General features: G+C 46.8%; 1 protein-coding gene across 2 annotated transcripts; it reads left to right on the top strand.

Moving 5' to 3' along the window:
* Positions 1-673: 673 nt before the first annotated feature.
* ARMC12 (armadillo repeat containing 12) lies at positions 674-12,231 on the top strand. Of its 2 annotated transcripts, none has more exons than XM_077754841.1 (7): positions 674-868; positions 1,327-1,698; positions 2,309-2,454; positions 2,669-2,803; positions 9,362-9,535; positions 9,682-9,753; positions 11,555-12,231. In XM_077754841.1, the coding sequence occupies exons 1-7, from the start codon at positions 820-822 to the stop codon at positions 11,885-11,887; spliced, it is 1,281 nt and encodes a 426-aa protein (XP_077610967.1). In that variant the 5' UTR covers positions 674-819; the 3' UTR covers positions 11,888-12,231. The 2 variants fall into 2 exon arrangements, with proteins under 2 accessions (XP_077610967.1, XP_077610968.1); XM_077754842.1 differs by having other exon boundaries at positions 680-868; positions 1,327-1,617; positions 11,555-12,219.
* Positions 12,232-13,476: the final 1,245 nt, after the last annotated feature.

Raw genomic sequence — 13,476 nt, 5'->3', positions numbered from 1 at the left:
TCCAACAGTAGCTTAAACCCAGGTGGGAGAAGCCCTGTCTGGTACAACCATGCCCAGTGCTGGCTTGGGGCTTGTCACTTCCCTGTCTGGTACTAGGAGGCAAGGCCAGAGGATATGGGGAACAGCAGGGAACGGGGAGAAAGGGAAGGATCTGGTCTCAGCTGTCCTAAGCTATTGGTAGAGGCCAAGTCCTCTCCTAAGTCAGACTCTTATTTCCTGGTGTTTTCTGACTCCACAGGAGGCCTCACGCCTCATCTCACCGTGTAGGGGTGGGGCAGGGTGTGGGGCACTGGGGTGTGCTTTTTCCAGATTTAGGCCCCCATCGTTTATTTTTAAGTTTATTTGAGAGACTGTGCGCGAATGAGCATGGGAGGGGCAGGGAGAGAGAGAGAAAGAGAGAGAGAGAATCCCAAGCAGGCTCCACACTGTCAGCGCAGAGCCTGGTGCGGGGCTTGAACCCATAGACTGCAAGATCATGACTTGAGCTGAAATCAAGAGTCGGATGCCCAACCGACTAAGCCACCCAGGTGCCCCTTAGACCCCCATCGTTTAAAGGCACACGCCTACCAAAGTATTGATCCTGGAGTTATAGAATGGTAAATCTGGATCCTCTCAGGTTGCGAATATACAAACTGAGACCCAGACAAGGGCTATCCCTTTCTCCTCCAGGGTCATGCTGGTTAAATGGGCCTGGAGCACCCGTACCAGATTCTCGCTCACTCTGGGTTGGATTTTGACACTGTCGACAAGAGTCATGATTTTGACACTGTTTGGCGGAAGTCATGATTTGAACACCTACTAAGTACAGGACTCTACCAGATGTTGGAGATGCAGAGAGAGCTGCTCTCAAAAGCTTTCGGCCAGACAGGTAAACACTAGCCACTACAGGGGAACTACAGTTGCTAGATGAGTTTGCCTAAAGTGCTCCCCTTGATGGAAGGGGGCCCTGCCTGCAGAAACACCCAGAGGCCCAGCAGCCAATCCATGGTGAAGAAATCATAGAGGCCAGGGAACAAGCGAACGGAGTTGCCAATTGGGCCCACCCCAGACACCCCTCCCAGAAACTTCCCAAGGAACCAGCCCAGAAATTGGGCCTCTGCTGCCCTCTAATGGAGGAAAGCAAGCCTCTAGAGCTGCATACCGGCGCCCAGCCATCCTGGCTCTCCTAAAGACCCGGGAAGTGAAGGACCTTCTTGCCCTCAGAATTCTTTTCCCCTAGAGTCTCGAACTTCATTTCCTACAACCTCAGAAGCTGAGCCTTCTCTCTTTCCAGGCACTCCTGGCTGTCGCATTTCCTGATCACCACCCTCCATCCTGTTTCCCCAGTTTCCTTTGTTGCCCAGGTTCTGATTCTGGTACCCTGGTCCCGGCCCTGCCAGAGTTCTGGTTCCAGAAGGCCCTTGCCAGGTGCCTTGGGCCTAGCCCCCACCTGGGCGCAGGGCCACGCCAAAGACATGGGCATGAGCATCCCCCACTGCCTGGGGCAACTGGACATCCGCAAAGGGATAGTGGGCTTGGCCACAGGGGCCGGGTTCATCTACCTGCTCTACAAGGCCATCAAGGCTGGCATAAAATGCCAACCTCCCCTCTGCACCACCTCACCCATCTGCATCGCCCGTGAGTGTACGGGCCCTGGGGAGAGGGCTCAGCCCCAGGAGGCACCTGCTCCAGAGGTCTCCAGTGTGGGAGGGCCCAAAGGTGACTCCTCCCAGTTCCTCTCTCCCTCTTTCTCTCTTCCATCTTCCCAAACCTGCCCTCGAGATGCTAGCTCAGAGTCCCCAGGAAGTAGATGGCAGTCAAGTGGATTTCAGGACACTCCTCTGGCAGGTCTCCAAATTTGACACTCGCCCTAGCTCCCAGGATGCCACTGCTTGGAAACTTGGCATCAGCAGCTCTTCCTAAGGGAGGATTGGGGCACCTACATCCCCAGAACGTCCACTAGCCCATAGGACAACTTCGCGTCCAGTAGAGAAAGGCGCCCTTCTGCCAGACTTTTTTTATTGCCATCTGTTGGAATACCTCTGCCACATACTGATTATGATGAGATACCACATACGACTGCCATATGCCAGGAAATCGTTATAGTAAACACAAAACCATGACATTTAGGATACGAACGGTACATCATTAGATGTAGCGCCCTGGCGCACGGCTCGGCTATCTTTGGCGGTCCTGCATATAGCAAGAAGGCCTCTCTTCAGAAAAGGCAAGGCAGCCTTGTCCCCAGGTCCCTCTCCCCCGCTCCCCAGCCCCATTCTCTGACTACTTCTGAGTCCCCAGCCTGAACGTGGCTGGGGTGGCTGTCTAGGCCTGGCAATCGAGCGAGAGCGGCACGGGCGGGACTCAGGTGAGCTCCGGAGGCTCCTCAACTCTCTGGAGTGCAAACAGGATGAGTACGCCAAGAGCATGATCCTGCACAGTATCACGCGCTGTGTGTACTTGCTGGAGGCCGAGGTGAGGGGAAGGAAGCACACGGTCCCTCCCAGCCAGCCCGGCCCCTGGGGACTGCAGCCCATCCCCGCCCCCTGGGCTGGCCAGACTGTGTCCCGGGACCTGTCTCTGGCTGACGGTGGGAGGGGTCATGCTGAGGGGTCTTGGTGACATGGGGCACTGTGGGCCCAGGACACCCGCTTCTCCTGCCTCTTCTGTCTCTCCTGGCACACTCTAGGCCTCTGCTTGTACAACTGATGACATCAACTTGGTGGGCTCCATGCTGGATGACAAGGACAACAGTGTCAAAATCCAAGCTTTGAACACACTTAAAGCTTTCTCCGGCATCAGAAAATTCAGGCTTAAAGTCCAGGTGAGCCCAAAGGCAAGTGGGGTGGAGCACATAGGATGTCCACAGCCCGTGGCTTCTTTAGTAGGCATGGGGAAGATGGTCATGCTCCAGGAGTTTTGGGTCTGATTTTCTTTGTAATTAGTGAGAAAATGGTGGTCAGATCCCAGCAGGATCATAAAAGCCTTTGAATATCAGGCTGAAACTGAACTGGGATGCTAGGAGTGTCTCTGAGCCCCAAGTAGCAGGAAGCCCCAAGGTTCTTTCTGATAACCGACCAATTCTGTATCATCAATGGGGCGTCCTATAATTCAACTCCATTCTACACTGTCCACCTGGAGTTAGTACAGATCCCACAGACAAAGGATTCAGTCCCACGAGACTGCCCCCCACGTCCCGTGCCAGTACACTTAACTATAAATTTGGACTTCCTCCTCTGGTTTGAGAATTCACTAGAACTACTCACAGAATTCAGGAAAAACACTTTACTTACATGTACCAGTTAATTATAAAGGATAAACTGAGGAGTAGCCAGATGGAAGGGATGCATAGGGCAAAGTATTAGTGGGGAGGCAGGGTGCAGCACTTCCGAGCCTTCTCTAGGTGAGCCACCCTCCCGGCACCTTGATGTGTTCACCATCCGGAAAGTTCTCCGAGTCCTGTTGTTTAGGGGTATGTATGGAGGTTTCATTATGTAGGTGTAATTGATTAATCATTGGCCATTGGCGATTGAACCCAATCTCTGACCCTTCCCTTCAGTCCCCTTCATCATGGCTTGGCCTTTCTGGCCACCAGCATCCCCATCTGGAAGCTGTTCGCTATCCGTGAGAATCACCTACTTGACATAAACTCTGGGATAATGCAGAGGAACTGGTTATGAAAAGCAAAACACTGTTGTATCAGTCAAGTGCAAGGATTTCAGGAGCTCTGTGCCTAGAACCAGGGACAAAGGCCAGATCTATTATACTGCCCGCCCTCTGCTGTGTTGGTCTGTTGCTGGTGGCTGGGCCACTGATGCCTTCACCACTACCATGTAGAGAAAATACAAGCCGACAAATGTCCCCAGGCTTATCTGTTTCCACACCCATCCTTTCCTGCTTTCCTGCTGATGCCATGAGAAAACGGCCTTCTTCCTGTCTATGGTCAACATTAGTTTCCGGCCTGGATCCCATCCCCTTCTTTGAGGACCTCTTTCCTTAATTAGTCTCTTTGTCTTATATGGCCCCCCAACTCCTTCCCATTAATATTCGACATGCTCTAATCCTTCCAATCTTAACTCCCCCACACGAAAAAGAACCTTCTTCCTTGACCTCCAAATTCCTCTCTAGCAAATGGTCTCTCCTGAATTAAAAATAAATACTGAAAGCTTACAAACATTTTATGTGTACAGTAGAAAGAACTATGAACAAAACACATATAACTGAAACCCAGGCTAAGAAATCTAACCAACAGGTTGGATGCTCCAGATGCTCCCCTCCCCCACAATCCCACCCAAAGGCAATTATTTCCTCCATGTTATGCATCAGTCCCTTTCCTTATAGTTTTACCATATATTCACATATCATTTTGGCAAAGCAAGGTAGATAACAGTAGGCAAAATGTAAGAAAAAAATTGTAGGCAAAATGTAGTTTGGGATGTTTTTACGGTTCACGTATCTGGAAGTGTGCATTTTGTATTCCGTGGTTTGCCTTTCTCCCCAACACTGAAAGATTCATCTTTATTGGCGGGTGCAGCTTTGTTTCCTTGTTTTCTATTGCTGTATAGTATTCTAGTTCATGAGCGTCCTGCAATTTTATTTATCCATTTGCCCATGGGTAGGCACTTAAATTGTTTCTATATTGTGTCGTGAGCATTCTTGTACACACCTCCCTTGAGGATATAGGAGACTTTCTCTAGCATCTGTATGTCTGCAGGAGTGGGATGGCTGGATGAAGGGTATGCCCAACTTGTCAAGAAGGGTTGTGTTAATTTACACCCCGTACTGGCTCTGCATGAATATTCCATTTACTTCCCAAACGTTGGTACTTTCGCATTTGAAGTTTTTTGGCATCAAACTTTTTTGGGGAGGGGCACTTGGCTGGCTCAGTCAGTAGACCATGCTTGATCTTGAGGTCATGAGTTCAAGCCCCATGTTGAGGATGGAGCCTACTTAAAAATAAAAAGAAAGGAAGAACGAAAAACTTTTTTTGGGTGGAAAAAAAGGCCTCTAGGTCTCTGCTTGCTGGCTGTCTCTATTTTAGCCCTCAGCCCTCTCAGTTTCCCTACGTCTGTAATTCTCAAGCATATCAATTGCCTGCAGAGTTGTTTAAAATGGAAGGTTTCTGGGCCCCACACCTAGAGAGTCTAGTTGAGCTTGGGAGCTATGTTTTTCACAACCCCCCCAGGAGCTTCTGATGCGGTTGGTCTGGGCAACACTTTTCCCATCGTATCCTCAGGACCTGAGCCCTTTCCTCTGAGTAAAAGCAGCCAATCTCTGGTTTCAGTTTTCATCTAGATGCACTTTCCTGCATCTCTGTCCGTAGCCTAGGGACCCCCTGACCTCCAGACCCATGGCCAGCTGCTCCACTTAGACATCCTAGTGGCCCTCTAATCCAGCATGTCCAAAATGGAACTTACCCCCGCTCCCTAAGTCAGACCACCCTTTCCAGAGGGATCTGATCCCATCAACCCCCTGCTTGGTCTCCCTTAAGGGTCTCAACCATAAAGAGCACAGCCCTCCACCTCCTTGCCCCAGCCCCAGCCATTCACATTGTATGTTTCATGCTGTCCTACTTCCTGGCCCTTGCACCTGCTCTTGCCTGAAACACCGCTCCAGATGTCCTCCTTATCTGTCCTTCAGATCTTAGTGGACAACAAGGGGTTGGGGCAGGGAGAGGCTGGTACTAATGGGAATGCTGTGATCCTTACTCCAGGATTCTTGCCTTCTTCTTACATGGCTCACAAAAGTACAGCTTGTGGGGTTCTCAGTCCTTGGTAATATCTCTCAGTCCGAGCATCTTACATCTCAGAAGTCAAAGATCCCTTTATTCACTCAACAAGTGTATATTGAGTACTTTCTGTTTAGGCACTGGAGATACAACAGTGAGCAGAACAGGAAAGATCTTGGTCCCAGTGGAAGCTGATATTCTAGCAGGGCAAGGCAGGCAATACACAAGTCAGTGGAATATGTAGTTGTTTCATGTAACATGTGTTATGGGGGAAAATAAAGAAGGATGGTAAGAAAGCTGGTATAGGAGCTTCCCATGCAGTTTCAAAGGAGAAAATCCTTTGGGATTTAGAGCTTGATGAGGAGTTCATAGAAATAGAAATAACACCAAAAGCATGATCTATAAGAGAAAAAAATCAATACATTGGACTTCATCAAAACTAAAAACATTTGGTTTGTGAAGGACCCTGTTAAGGGGATGAAAAGACAAGCTGCAGGCAGGGGGAAATATTTGCAAAGCTGACATAGTTGACACATAGATGACAAAGGACTCCTATCCAGATCATAGAACAAGCTCTCAAAACTCACTGTTTAAAAAAAAAACCAATTAGAAAATGGGCAAAAAACATGGAGACATTACACTGAAGAAGATCTACGAATTGCAGATAAGCACATGAAAAGATGTTTAGGGGCACCTGGGTGGCTCAGTCAGTTAAGTGTCCGACTTCGGCTCAGGTCATGATCTCACGGTTCGTGGGTTTGAGCCCCGCATTGGGTTCTGTGCTGGTAGCTCAGAGCCTGGAGCCTGTTTCAGATCCTGTGTCTCCCTCTCTTTCTGCCCCACCCCAACTCATGCTCTGTCTCTCTCTGTCTCAAAAATAAATAAAAACTATATAAAAAAAAAAAAGAAAGAGGGGTGCCTGGGTGGCTCAGTCGGTTAAGCGTCCAACTTCGGGTCAGGTCATGATCTTACGGTTCGTGGGTTCAAGCCCCGCGTTGGGCTCTGTGCTGACTGCCAGCTCAGAGCCTGGATCCTGTTTCAGATTCTGTGACTCCCTCTCTCTCTGACCCTCCCCTGCTCACGCCGTCTCTATCTCTCTCTCAAAAATAAACATTAAAGAAAGAGAAAGAAAAAATGTTTAAAATCAGTAGGCATTAGGGAAATGTAAATTAATACCCAGCAAACTATTACTGTGTACCTATTAAGTGTTTGGTTTTTTTTTTTAATGTTTATTTAGTTTTGAAGGAGAGAGAGACAGAGCATGAGCAGGGGAGGGGTAGAAAGAGAGGGAGACACAGAATCTGAAGCAGGCTCCAGGCTCTGATGCGGGGCTCGAACTCACAAGCTATGAGACCATGACCTGAGCTGAAGTCGGACGCTTAACCAACTGAGCCACCCATGCGCCCCAAGTATTCTAAACTCAAAATTTGTGACAGTACCCAATGCTGGTGAGGGCGAAGAGAAACGGGATCTCTCTCGTATTGCTGGTGGGAATATGGAATTGTACAGCAGCCATCCTGGAAAATAGGTTGGGAGGTTTTTTTTTGGAAAAAAATAATTACACATTTACCATACAACCCAGCAGTTGCACTCCTAGGCATTTATCCTAGAGAAATGAAAACCTCTATCTGCACAAAAACCTGTACACGATTATTCATCACCACTTCACCTGTAATAGTCAAAAGCCGGAAACAACCAAACTGTCTCTCAATGGATATATGGTTAGACAAACTGGTAATCCACGCCACGGAACACTACTCGGAAATATGAGGGAATGAACTCTTGACACACATCACAACTTAGATATCAAGGGCATCACACTGGATGAGAAACCAATCTCAGAAGGTCACAAAGTATGAATCAATTTATGTAACATTCTCAAAGTGACAAAATTGCAGAGATGGAAAACAGATCAGTGGCCAGGACTGGTTTTGGTGGGGAGGGGCAAATGGGACTGTAACGGAGTCCCTAATCTATTGATAGCAGTAGTGGTTACATGAATCTACACGTGTGATAAAATGACACAGCATTATACACACACCTTGTACCAACACTGGTTTCCTAGTTTTGATGTTGTGTATACTTATGTAAGGTGCGACCATTGAGGGAAACGGGTGACAAGCACGCAGGCCCTCTCTGGGCTCTTTTTGCAACTTCTTGAGAACTTACGATTATTTGAAAGTTAAAAGTTTAAAAATAAGAAGTGTGTTGCATGTGACAGTGCTGTGGAGAATGTAATAAAGATGGAGGGTAAGGGAGACTGGGCTGGGAGTGGTTGCAGTCTTGAAGAAGGGGGTGGTCACGGAGGACCTCACTGAGAAGGCGACATTAAAGCAAAATCTTGAGGGAGGTAAGAGAATGATCTATGACTCTCTGGAGGGAGAGCATTCTAAGTGGAGGAAACAGCCTGTGCAAAAAGAAGAGAAGTGTGTATCTGGCATGCTCAAGGAATGACTAAGAGACCGTTGTGATGGCAACCGTGGGAGCAAAGGAGAATAGGAGATGAGGTCAAAGCAATAGCAGGGGAAAGGGGCAGAGCATATTGGACCTTATAAGCCACTATTAGGACTTCAGCTCTTACCCTGAATGAACTAGGACTTGAGCCCAAGAGTGACGTGTCTAACATGTCTGCTGTTCTGAAAATAGAGGCAGGGGGGCGAGTAGGAGACAGGAGGCTATTGCGGAAATCTAAGTGAGAAATGATGGCGGCTTGGAACAGGGTAGTAGAGACGAGACGGTGAGAGGCAGCTTAACTGTTGATAGATTTTGAAGGTAGAGCCAACAGGATTTTCTGAAGGATTGGAAAAGTGGTGTTGAAGAGAAACAAAGTACCGTAGTGAAAGAGGACTACAGATTTTTGACCCGAGTAACCGGAAGGGGGATGTAACCAACAGCAGAGACAGGGAAGATGGTGGAAGAGACAGGTTTGGGGACTGCATACATGTTAACTCTGGAAGGTCTGTTAAGCATTCTGGCAAGCGACGCCTGGCTGGCTCAGTTGGTGGAGCATGTGACTCTTGATCTCGGCATTGTGAGTTCGCACCGCATTTTGGTGTAGAGATCACTTAAAAATAAAATCTTTAAAAAGCCACCAGTGTGCCTGGGGGGCTAAGTCGATTAAGTATCTAACTTTTGATTTTGGCTCAGGTCATGATCCCAGGGTTGAGATGTTCTCTCCCCCCACCCCATCCTTCTCCCCTGCTTATGCTCTTTCTCTCTAAAAAATAATAAAATAAGTTTTTGAAAAGCATTCTGGAATGAGATGGAATTGGCACCTGAATATATGAATCGGGAGTTCAGGGAGAGGTCTGGGTTGAAGACAGAAACTTGAAAGGCATCAGCATCAATAGTATTTAACACTACTGGGTGAGTAGTGAGTCTGGGTGATCTCCCTAAGAGAGAGATGAAGACAGAGAGGAAGAGGTTAGGCAGAAGAACCAGGAAAGAATTCTGTGGATGAGAAGCCAAGGGAAGAAAGGAGGTAGGAGTGGCCAACTAGGTCAAATAATGGGAGTATAAGTTAGAGAGAAGTGTCTACTGGGTTTGGCTCAGGCCTCATGGGTGGGGGCAGGGAAGAGGGAAGGCAGAGGCTGGGATAGTATTGGGGATCACCACATAAAAGCAGATCCTTCTCCCTCCACCCCCACCCCCCAGGAACACTCCTTCAAGGTTCTGGAACTGATTTCTACCATCTGGGATTCGGAGCTACACATTGCAGGCCTCAGACTCCTCAACAACCTCCCACTGCCCGACTATGTGCATCCACAGCTGAGACGGGTGATGCCTGCCCTGATGGAGATCCTACAGTCAGACTATATCCTGGCACAGGTGCCTGAGGACCATGGCCCAGGCCCTGCCCCTCCTGACCAGCTCTGGCACAGCATGTAGAGGGAGTAACAGATATTTGTGCCTTCCCTGCTCAGGCCCAGAGTAATCTGCCTTATCATTTTTTTTTCACTCTTTCTTTTATTCAGGTGCAAGCCATAAGATTGCTGAGCTACCTGGCACAGAAAAATGACCTTCTCTATGATATTCTCAGCTGCCAGGTGAGAAAAGAACTAAAAAAGGGTTGATGGATACCAACTCAGATATTGGGTACAGAACAATCATGGATTCCCCAGGCAGACTTAGCCCTAATAAGATCGTCTTGTTTCTCTTCATGCCTTTGCACTAGATATGTTGAAAAATATTCCCTCTTCCATTCTTCCAATAGAATGAGAATTCATTTTGTTAGGAGGAAGATTCTCCTTTAAAGGGCTCTCTGAACTCTGAGAGCCAGGAATCCAGGCGACAAAACAAAAGTCAATGTAGGTATTTTCATATTAGAGAAAAATAGCTTATAACAAAAACCATTATTAGGAATAGACAGGGTCAGTACATAATAATGGTTCAGAAGGATAAAGTAACTCCTAACTTATACGAACCTAATAACACAGCCTCAAAATTTATATGGCAAAACTTGATAGAATTAAAAGGAAAACATTTTGTTTTCTCTTTCTCAGTTTTACGGACAATGAACAGATAAAATTGTAAGACATTTAAAATGTACATAGTGGGGATTTGATATAGATAATATATTGTGAAAGGATTCTCACCATCTGGTTGATTAACATATCCATCTCTTCATATATTTATCTTTTGTGTGTGTGAGCACATTTAAATTCTACTCTCTTAGCAAATTTTGATTATATAATATACAGTGTTATTAACTATAATCACCATGTTTTACATTAGATCCTCAGACCTTATTTATGTTATAGCTGAAAGTTTGTACCCTATACCAGCGTCCCTGTTTCTTCTATACTGCCAGCCCCTGGCAACCATTTTTATACTCTGTGTTTCTGAGTGTGACTTTTTTTTTTTTAAGATTCCATCAATAAGTGATACCATTCAGTATCTGTCTTTGTCTGGCTTATATTACTTAGCATCATGTCCTCAAAGTTCATCCATGTTGTCACAAATGTAGGATTTCCTTCTTTCTCACAGCTGAATCATTATAAGGAAGAAATTGACACATCTACCACCACAATGGAAGATTTTAATTATTTTTTCAGCAATTAATAGCTAAAAACCTAAAACTAGTAAGAATGTATTTGCTGTGAATTACTTAAACAAGATTGAGCCACTAGACACAGCTACAGTTGTAAAGAACACTTCACAATTAGTAAATGTACATTCATCTCAAACACACAGCATATTTACAAAAACTGGGGCATCTGGGTGACTCATTTGGTTAGGTGTCCAACTCTTGATTTTGGCTCAGGTTGTGATCCCAGGGTGATGGGATTGAGCCCCATGTTAGGCTCAGCGCTGGGCATGGAGCCTGTTTCTCTCCTTCTCCCTCTCCCCAGTGCCCCCTTCAAAATAAAATAAATAAAATTTAAAAAATACTTATTTTTCAAAATTGTGAGACAGAGAGAACATGAGCAGGAGAGGGGGAGAGAGGGAGGTAGAACCTGAAGCAGGCTCCAGGCTCCGAGCTGTCAGCACAGAGCCTGGCGCATGGTTCAAACTCAAAAGCAGTGAGATCACGACCTGAGCCAAAGTTGGTCAGTCCACCAACTGAGCCACCGAGGCACCCCCAAATAAAAAGACTTCTAAAAATTAACCACACTATAAGCTTTAATGTTTGACTCAACAGATTTCCCAGAATTAATGTTATGATCCTATCTCTCATGTTTTATGACCAGAGTGCAATTGTGTTAGAGAATGGTAATGAAAACTAAAGAATTCCTATACAGTTGAATCTGAAACTTAGGTACTGGGGAGTTGAGGCAATAGGAAGGTGGAAGAACTTTAGAACTTTTCTTGGATTTCTTTGCCATTATATTTCCATTCCCATCACAGGTGCATGCCAACTTCCTGAGCCTGTTTCAGTCCACACAGCCAGGGAGTCTGCTCTTTGAGGTACTGGTATTTGCTGAGCGACTTAGTGAGGGCCGGAATTCACCCCACTACCGCGCTGTGAAGTGGCATTACAATGAACAGTCTCTGCATGAAGCTCTTTTTGGAGATGAGTCACGACTGGCAGACCGGCTGCTCGCCCTGGTCATCCACCCCGAGGAGGAGGTTCAGATCCAGGCCTGCAAGGTCATAGTCAGCCTGCAGTGCTCCCAGGATGTGGGGGTCCGGCCCTCTGCCTGCCAGCCCAGTCATTCCTACTTTAATAGCGGGGAATAAAATTAAGGAGAGCCAATAAATGACTATGGGAGAAAAGCTTGAGGAGCAGTTTCTGTACAGGGTCTTCCAGGGGCTGGGCATAGATTTCAGCTGGCAGGACCCCCACACAGAGTGTGGCAAAGCATGGGTGCGTCTCCCAGAATGCATCCCCATGTCCCTGTTTAGGGGACAGATTCTCTTCTTCCTCTGCTGCTTTTAAAATTTGAATGTGGAGCCAATGCTTTAAGGGAGTTTTAGGGAGAAGGCACATTTCAAGACTGAGGCCAAAGATAATCAGCAGGAGACCATGTTGCGTTGGATTAATCAGGGTGGGCCAGGCTGGGCCTCAGTAACAAACAGCCTCCACATTTTAGTTGCTTAAAAATGACTAGGTTCGTTCTTTCTTTCTTTCTTTCTTTCTTTCTTTCTTTCTTTCTTTCTTTCTTTCTTTCTTTTTCTTTTCTTAGCTTATTTATATATTTTGAGAGAGAGGGAGTAGGAGAGGGGCAGAAAGAGAGGGAGAAACAATCCCAAGCAGGCTCCCCACTGCCAGTACAGAGCCTGGTGTGGGGCTTGAACTCATAAATCGTGAGATCATTACCTGACCCGCAATTAAGAGTTGGACAGTTAACTGGCTGAGCCACCCAGGTGCCCCAACAAGGTAATTTCCTATTCATGCTACATGCCTACAGCTGGGGGGGGAGGGGAAGGAGGGACAGGTGTCTATTCCAAATCATCTTCTCTCTGTGACCAAGGCTGAGGGTGGATCTTCACTGTGTACCTACAACTCCTAGGGAAGGAAAAGGGAAGGTGGCAGTGATCCCTGGCTCTTAAAAGTTACACCAGAGGGGTGGCTCAGTCGGTTAAGCAACCGATTCCAGTTCAGGTCATGATCTCCCGGCTGGTGAGTTTAAGCCTTGCATCGGGTTCTGTGCTGACAGCTCAGAGCCTGGAGCCTGCTTCAGATTCTGTGTCTCCCTCTCTTTCTGCCCCTCTCATGCTCACAGTCTGTCTCTCTCCCTCTCTCTCTCAAAGAGAAGTAAACATTTAAAAAAAAAGTTACACCAGAAATGATGCTCACCACTTCTGCTCATATTTCACTAGCCAAAGTGGGTAGGGGATCAGTCTTACCATGTGTCCAAGGAAGAACTGAAATATTTGGTGGCAGCATTAACGACTGTAGACATATTGGAAGAGTGAGAGCTCAGGAATCAGACTCAGGTTCAAATACAGCTCTGTCACATACTAACTGTGTGACTTTGAGCAAGCCATTTACCCTCTTTGAGCCTCAATCCTCCCTTCGCCTATAAAATGATCTATATAATAATAGAACTTATGTCCTGAGGCTGTTGGGAGGATTACGTGGAGTCTATGTGAGTTAGTGAATGTAAGGCACGATGCTCTGCATGCGAAGGGTATTCATCAAAGATTAAAGATTGAGAAAGAGAAAGATTGGCACTGGAAAGGTCCTAGGGAGCATTGAGTCCTATGTTTCTCCAGTCCAGTCTTTTTTGGGTTACAGGCACTGGGGAGTCCCAGAACTCTCTAAGAAGCACCCTGAAATGCCCCTGGAACTTAGCTTTAGAAACCAGAGTGATTATGTGAATAAT

The sequence above is a fragment of the Crocuta crocuta genome, unplaced genomic scaffold (assembly GCF_008692635.1).
Source record: "Crocuta crocuta isolate KB4526 unplaced genomic scaffold, BGI_CrCroc_1.0 scaffold132, whole genome shotgun sequence".
Classification (NCBI taxonomy): Eukaryota; Metazoa; Chordata; class Mammalia; order Carnivora; family Hyaenidae; genus Crocuta; species Crocuta crocuta.
Note: the sequence above shows the minus strand (reverse complement) of the source record. Positions and strands in the feature narration are given on the sequence as shown.